At 32.3% G+C, this 8,648-nt stretch overlaps 1 protein-coding gene across 1 annotated transcript; it reads left to right on the forward strand.

The window, feature by feature from the left end:
* Positions 612-3,647, forward strand: LOC104741672 (probable WRKY transcription factor 14). The gene is made up of 3 exons (XM_010462572.1): positions 612-1,530; positions 2,191-2,331; positions 2,839-3,647. The coding sequence occupies exons 1-3, from the start codon at positions 965-967 to the stop codon at positions 3,431-3,433; spliced, it is 1,302 nt and encodes a 433-aa protein (XP_010460874.1). The 5' UTR covers positions 612-964; the 3' UTR covers positions 3,434-3,647.

Here is an 8,648-nt window from a genome sequence, read left to right on the forward strand (position 1 = left end):
TCCGAGAAATGCGGTTGTATCTCTTTTCTTCGCCGTTGATCACTCATCACTTCTCTTTACGATCGCAAGTGTACCCGTACATACAATACGTAATTAATATATATATATATATATATATATATATATATGTCTACTCGTATGATGATTCTCGTCTTATCAATTTCATAATCAAGTTCATTTTGGAGTGATCTAGTCATGGAACTATGTCAAGACAAGAAATCATAATCTAAAATGATAGATAATGAGAGGTCTTTTTATTTGAATTCCATTAATAATTAAATCAAAGATTAGTAAAACTTGAAATGGTATTTAAAAAAACAATGTGCTATTTTTCTCTCACAATAATATGAATCTCTTTTATTCTTCTTGCGGGCAGACAAACAAAAAAAAATGTTTTAATTTATATCAATTATAAAGTTGTACCTCTATTCTAACGAATTATTTGCGCCGAGTAATCAAGAACTAATATTATATTAGAACTTCACAAACTCAAGTAAACTCAAAAAAGATAATCTAAACTAAAAAGTACAACAAGACTTGGCCATTGATCCGATTATCTATATATGATGAATAAATAGAGTATCTCACTTACTTTAACTTATATTTCCGTCCATACTTTATATATTAATATCTCGTTATAATATTATATTGGTTACTATGATATCTGTCTCTCTCTCTCTCACCAACATGTAGAAGGGAAAGAAGCTGTTCTTCATCTCATCACGAAAAGTCAGCGTCTCTCATCTACCTTCCTTCTTCTCCTCAATCTTTTCTCAAGAAATTTTCCCAAAAAAACACTCACAACTACGATACTAGAAACATAATCTCTTCTTTCTCTATCTCTCCCTTGGATTTGTTATAATCATATTATCTTGATTCTCGATCAGATTCTTTCCTCTATATAGCTTGTATATATACAGTAATACAGCAAGATATATACACTCATCATCGTCATATATAGATTATGTGCAGCGTCTCTGAGCTTCTTGACATGGATAGCTTCCAAGGAGACTTAACCGACGTCGTGCGAGGAATCGGAGGCCACGTGTTGTCGCCGGAAACTCCTCCTCAGAACATCTGGCCTCTTCCTCTCACGCATCCACCACCATCGCCGTCATCGGATCTTCATATAAATCCCTTTGGAGATCCATTTGTGAGCATGAACGATCCACTCCTTCAAGAACTCAACGCCGTCACAAACTCCAGCTATTTCTCCACCGTAGGAGATAATAATAACACCAATAATAACGGTTTCTTGGTTCCTAAGGTATTCGAGGAGGACCATATAAAGAGTCAATGCAGTATCTTCCCAAGAATCCGGATCTCGCATAGTAACATCATCCACGATTCCTCTCCGTGTAATTCTCCGGCCATGTCGGCTCACGCTGTCGCCGCCGCAGCAGCCGCCTCACCGAGAGGGATCATCAACGTAGACACAAACAGTCCTAGAAACTGTCTATTGGTCGATGGCAACACGTTCTCCTCGCAGATTCAGATATCTTCCCCTCGGAATCTAGGCCTTAAAAGAAGGTACAAATTTTAGTTTATTTATTATTCTTGATCTTGTATCAAATGATTCATTAAATGTTAGCTTTCTAAACGATATATTGATTTATTCCGAAGATGGTTTTTAAAGTTATTATCTGTATAAAATAATTGGCATTCAATTTGCATTATTTTGATGATACCATATAGAGTAAAGTAAATTAGGGTTATAGGCCACTAGGTAGCTAGGTTTATAGGAAACAATCAATCTTTATTAACATTCGGAAAAAGTCAAATGCATGCATATGCCAATAATAGAATGAAAAATACGATTCCCTTTGTGTATGTATATCATAATTCCCATTATTGAGTGTTTTAGGGTTTTTTTTTGTCTTTTATCATGATTAATATCATGATAATCATGAATTTTTCTGTATATAAAGACAGTATATATTTAATTGTTTAGATTCATAAGAGGAAGGAGGGTTGAGGTTGAAGACACATGCAGGAGAATCTATGAACTGTCACAATTAAAAGAACATATAACTGCGTTGCATCATGTCTCAAACCCAACTGATAATAATGTCCCACTACCAAACTTAGCTTTCATAACTTACATGTATATATACACACGTACGTGTGTGTGTTGTATATTAGATCAAAAACCACACGTGTGTAAGTATGTTTGTATATACTTGGTTGCAGGAAGAGTCAAGCAAAGAAGGTGGTCTGCATACCAGCGCCGGCTGCGATGAACAGCCGATCAAGTGGAGAAGTGGTTCCGTCTGATCTATGGGCTTGGCGTAAGTACGGTCAAAAACCCATCAAAGGCTCTCCTTTTCCGAGGTACTACTCTAACTCATGATACCAAAATATTCATATATGATAATAAATATTTATATATCAAAGACTAAATTAAACTTTCTTTCACCACCACATTTTTCTTGGCTCAAGTTGTTACGAATATTCGTATGTTGCAACAACTCGCCTCTTGATAATGAGTCCATTAGTGTATTAGACACTAATGAAAATAACCTTTGTTTGGTCCATATGTATATTACTCACCCATGAAAATAACCTTTGTTTACTTATACGTACGATTGTACGAACTATGTTAAGTTACGGTTAAAGTTCAGTCATAATTTAACTTTTTTGAAACTTAATAACAAAAGCAAAAGAAAGTTGCAATTATATCGTTTTTTTTTATAATTTCATTTTGCAGTTTTATCACTCTGTAGCCAATAGAATGATAATCATCATGATGACTATATATTTCATAACACCAATGTATTTTGTTATATGTAATGATTTGGCTAATATCTATGGTTAATCAATTGTGATTGTTGCTTTCAGGGGTTACTATAGATGCAGCAGCTCAAAAGGTTGTTCAGCAAGAAAGCAAGTCGAAAGGAGCCGAACCGATCCAAACATGTTGGTGATTACATATACCTCGGAACATAACCATCCTTGGCCCATCCAACGCAACGCTCTCGCTGGCTCCACACGCTCCTCCTCTTCCTCCACTAACCCTAATTCCTCCAAATCACCAACGGCAAACGCAAACGCAGTGGCCACATCCATTGGCTCCCAAAACACCACCTACTTACCTTCCTCCGCCACTCCTCCTCCTCCTCCTCCTCCCGTCTCAGTCTCCTCAGTAAAAGATGAACGGGGAGATGATATGGAGTTGGAAAATGTAGAAGACGATGACGATATTGCTCCATATAGACCGGAGCTTCATGATCATCAGAACCAGCCAGATGATTTCTTCGCAGATCTTGAAGAGTTAGAAGGAGATTCTCTAAGCATGTTGCTTTCTCAAGGCTGTGCCGGCGATGGGAAAGATAAAAAGATGGCGTCTGATGGGATCAGCGATTTCTTTGGTTGGTCGGGGGATAACAGTAATAATAATAATAATAACGACGACCAAGAGTCAAGGTCGTTATAGATAGTGTTAATTACAGATAAACAAATTATTTTTAATCAAGTTGAGCTTGTGAAAATGACGATCGTAGTGTCTGGTCAGGTGTGGGCTAATGAGCTGCTTACTTGACAGACCGTGAACAGTATTTATCGTCATTTGTTCTACATTTATTTGTTTTTTGTTTTTCGTTTCCGGCGGATCCCTCTTGTATAGTTAAAAAAAAAAGAATTGAAAAACAAAGGGCAGTATTTTTCTTCATTTTTTTTATGTGAAAAGACATGCTTTATTTATTTCTCGACAATATCAGAGAAGAAAATTTGACCAAAAATTCTTTAACAAATCGTTTGAGCTACATGCAATTAATGGATTAATTGTTATAGTTAATATGTTATGTAAGTTTTGCTGCTGGGATGGGAGCAGGAGAAGTGGGGCTAAGGAATATATTGTGGATGGGACACAAAGTGAATAAGTTCGTTCATCTACAGTTCAATCACCAAACGCATCCAATAACCCATACCAAAGCTACCAAGCTAGGCATATATATCGAATTATCTTGATTATAAGATCAAATTTTAAATAAATCTAAAACTTTAAATCATCTGCTATAAATTTATTTATTATTTGTTTTTTTTTTAATGGTTAAGAGGTTCAAGACTGTAGGTCCAAACATCATATGGCAAAGCCTAGACCATGTAATATGATTCCAGGTGGACTATAGAGGATTAGAGGGATTACTTATTTCAACAACCAATTTTAGTTCACTTTATATTCTATAAGTTTATATAATTTTTTTTTTTAAATGGTCAGTTTTTATGATTAATTGCGTTACCAATCTTCTACTAAATTCATTTTATAACCTTTTGAAATTTATTGTCAGGTCGTCATTGTGTTTAGTTTTTTTTTTATGTTCATAATAAGATCCCACATTATACAGAATACAGTATCTTCTTTATGATGTGTTTTTTTTAGGATGTTGCTATATATGTACGAGACGAGCCTAATATTAATTGGAGTTTGGGGGTGATGAATTTTTTGGATCTATATATGTAAAATATGTAAGAATAATTTCTCAATCAGACAATGCATGTGGGCGATCTTGAAAGGCAGGGAGAAAAGCCCTAGTTTCACGGCTTTCTTAATGGGGAATTTAATTTAGAATCCCATTCTAATTATATTATATTCCGAAAAGGCCAAGAGCTTAATTAATATACATACAAATGTTGTCTTTAATTCGTCGTTTTATGATATTATTCTTATATATACTTTGCTGAAACTGTCACACCTCTGTATGCACACTGTTTATTTTTAAGATATCAACGGTTAATAACATGTCGCAGAATTTTGTTTGTTTTATGATTTTTTTTTCAATTATACATCATTCTTCATTGATGTATTTTTTTGTTTTTATGATTTCTTGCAGCAAAAATTGTTTTATAGAAGAAAATATATAATATTTGAAAATACAAGTATAAAAATATTTTTTATGATGGTTTTACAAACATGCTGTAAAATTTCGCAACATGTTATCATTACAGTGTTTTTGTAAATCCATCAAATTACAATCACCAATTATTTTCTTACATGAATATACAAACTACAAAGGACATAATTCCTCTTTTCTGAAATTTTTACCATTAGTATGTAACTATTAGATTGAGAATTATTTTTTGAATGAATAATATGTAACTCACAGATCTTTTCATTGTTAAATTATTTTCGTATATATATCATAGTATATTTCATGTATGCAAAGTACATGATCAGATTCATTATCCCTCAATTTTTGTTTGGTAATTCATATGAGTTACGTTATTGGATAGGTTTGACATGAGAAATGTCATGGATCTGTTATTTCTCCCGTGTCATTTGGATTCAAATGTTCTACTCTTCTCTTATGTTGTTTGGTTAAATAAAGTGGGGAAAAAAAAAGAAGAAGCAATCACAACAGCACGTTTCACATACGCGTATTAATTTTAAATCATACATATATATATATATATATATACACTATTTAATTATAACTGAATTATAGGAAATGATCCATGAGAGTGTCAGAGACTCAGAGCAGCCTTTATCAATATGTTGTCCCGCGTTATTTACGCGATCGATCTAACTGATGTGTGTATGTCAACTTTAATTCCATCTTTGTCTTTTTTCTCGTACCAATTTTCTAAAATTGAAATCCATGTAGCAAATTTTTGTATTTACCGATATTTACAAGAGTAATATAGGGTATTTAGTGACTTTACGTTCTAACTTCGTAACAAAAATGAAGAAAAATAGTGGTAGCACTGTAGCAGTTAGTTGTCGAATTGTCATTTCCAAAACTAATTTGAATTAAGGATAGATAAAGTGCCTTAATAGCTATACTAGCATATGTCAATGTACTAAGTCGTGGCCACCAAAGTATATAGTATTATTTTTTGTCAGCCAATAATTTTAAGAAACATTTTGGAGATTAATAAATAAAAATAACAGAATAAAGAAGAAAAAAAGGTAATGAGTACTAACAATTTTGATATGGGATTTTGAGAATATAATGGAAATAGTGACTCTAGGTCAAGTCAAATCGTCCATCTAGTCTGATTGATAGAAAGAAAACTTCATCACAACTCTTTGTTTCCTAAATAAATTGTTTTGATTTGACCAGAGGGGGAAAAGAATAGTCTTTACATTTTATTGCCAACTATCTATTATTATTTACTTTTAGGAAAATAGTTTCTTATTTATAAAAAGTATAATTTTTTGAAAATAAAGGTTTCTGAAATCTTTATATTTTCTGGCATGATTAATATTGAAGAAATTTATAAATATATTGTAACTTTAAGTACTTATATAGTTTTCAAAAAATTGTTTTTGTGCTCACGATATGTTTCCTCTCTAGTATTTCCCTATTTATCACACTTTGTATGAACTTTTCTTGAATTTGTTTTCTTCTCAGTAAAATTAAATTATATCTTCTTCTTTTTTTGCAATCTGTTACTTCATTATCAAAGATATTTGATTTTTAATTTTATTACAAATTTACAAAAATGATATATTAGACCATTTTTCAATGAAAATGTATTTAGTTATTTGTGTTGATAAATTTCTAACTATGAGACTACAACAATGATAGTTTTCAAATTTTATAAATGTCTTTTAGTTATTTCTTCAATTTACTGAAAAATAGGTTAACAAAAAATAATTAAGATCATTTCCATTTTTACTTTCTTGATTTTTATGCATTATCTTTTTCCATTATATCTTACAGGATAGGCTTCAGGACCAACAAACAAAATAGAAAAATTCGCAATTAGCCCTTTGCATAATGGCGTTATATATCGACCGTGAAGGTGATCAGGGATAATGAACTCATTGGACACAAAGAAGTTTTTTCATCTGGAAACCGCTCATGGTATAAACACTCGAAGTAGGAAGAGTACAGATTGACAAGTCGACATTTCCATTATAATGTATTTTTCTAGTTGAAAGAGAATGACTTGTAAATTTTGGACAATCTATCATTTTCTAAAGTTTATATGTTATTTTTGATGAACATATTCTTATTTCGTTTAATACACCCTTTATGTTATACATTATATTTTTTATAAATCATATTATACATCATATTTTTCTAAATCATATTCTTTTTCTTGAAATTGAAGAGAATCATATTTTTAAATCACATTTTACACATTATATTTTTTTATAAATATTTTTTAAAATAATATTTTTATACATTATGTTTTTCTATAAAACATACTTTTAAAGATCATATTTTTATATATTATATTTTTATTATATTTTTATAAATTATATATATATATATATTTCAAAATTTCTTTTTTTTATATATATTTCAGATTTCATTTTTCTAAAAATAAAACTTAACTAAAATAAAAATTTGGGTTTTTGATCTTTCTACATAAATTTTGTGTCAATCTAGTAATGAGATACTATAGTATGTCAATAGACCCAAATTTGGGACCACCAGAACTAATTAATTTAAATCACACTTTATATCTTTCACAGATGGCGTCTATTTCTTATCTCCAATAGAGTCTATCTATGAGTCTCTGAAAAATGCAGAGGATATTTCTCAAACTCATTGAGGGTGAAGTATGAACCAGAACTGAATTGGCTTTTTGGTTTGGAATTTGCAAGTGAAGTTTGAGTTTGGGTGTCAGATCGGACAGTTTGTTCCCAACACACCATCTTGCTATGAGTTCTTCCTTTTTTTAATCCCATTCCTAAACCATAAAGATTGAAACAGATCAAAATGTCCATCGAGAAATGATCCATAAGTACATCTCTAGAAAACAGTTTGATATGTGAATAAGTGAAAACTATTGTACCTTGGGATAGAGGGGTCTTAGTACCTCTTATGATGGAGAGCCAATAAATGTACTCTATACAAATCTATGATGAACAAAATCATGTCTATCGATTCCACCCCTGAACGCTTGTTGATGAGGCCCATATAAAGCAAGCAGAAATATTAATTGAATTCTAAGCAGAAGGAATCCTGAAGACAATTACGAAGCTATATTTCAAATAAATGAAGGAGAATCTAAGAATCTCGCGGATGAGTATGATAAATTGGATGTTTGGTTTCGGGTTTGACATTTGTGTTGTTTGCATCATGTAAGCAGAGAACTGACTGTGCAAACTCAAGGACAGAAATTTTCATCTCGTGGATGTGAAAACTAAACTGAAAGTGATACTTCATTAAGTTAACAACGATGGCTTAAATAGCCTTACAGGAAGCAAATAACAACGATAGCAAGCTAGAAAATAGGAAACAGACTCCACTAACTCAATCTTCACGACTCCACTACTAAGCTCACGACTTCACTACTAAACTCCTTAAGACTCGGACTCAACGACTTGTTCAACAACCAATTCAAACTCCAACATACCCTCCCTTAAGCTAATTCTCCACAATTCAGCTTACTTCAGACATGTTGACCATTCCAAGCAATGCACGTAACTTTTCGAACTGTTCCAGCTTCAACGGTTTTGTAAAGATGTCTGCAACCTGATCTTTTGTTGGACAGTGGAGAAGCTTAACAACTCCATCGTTTACCAGCTCTCTGGGATAATGAAACCTCACATCAATGTGTTTGCTTTTCCCGTGAAAGACTGGATGCTTAGACAACTGAATTGTAGAACTGTAATCACACATAATCACAGTCTCCTCATCTTCTGCAAAACCAACTTTCTCAAGCACCCTCCGAAGCCAAACACACTGACAAAC

Source organism: Camelina sativa, chromosome 14 (assembly GCF_000633955.1).
Source record: "Camelina sativa cultivar DH55 chromosome 14, Cs, whole genome shotgun sequence".
Taxonomy (NCBI): domain Eukaryota; kingdom Viridiplantae; phylum Streptophyta; class Magnoliopsida; order Brassicales; family Brassicaceae; genus Camelina; species Camelina sativa.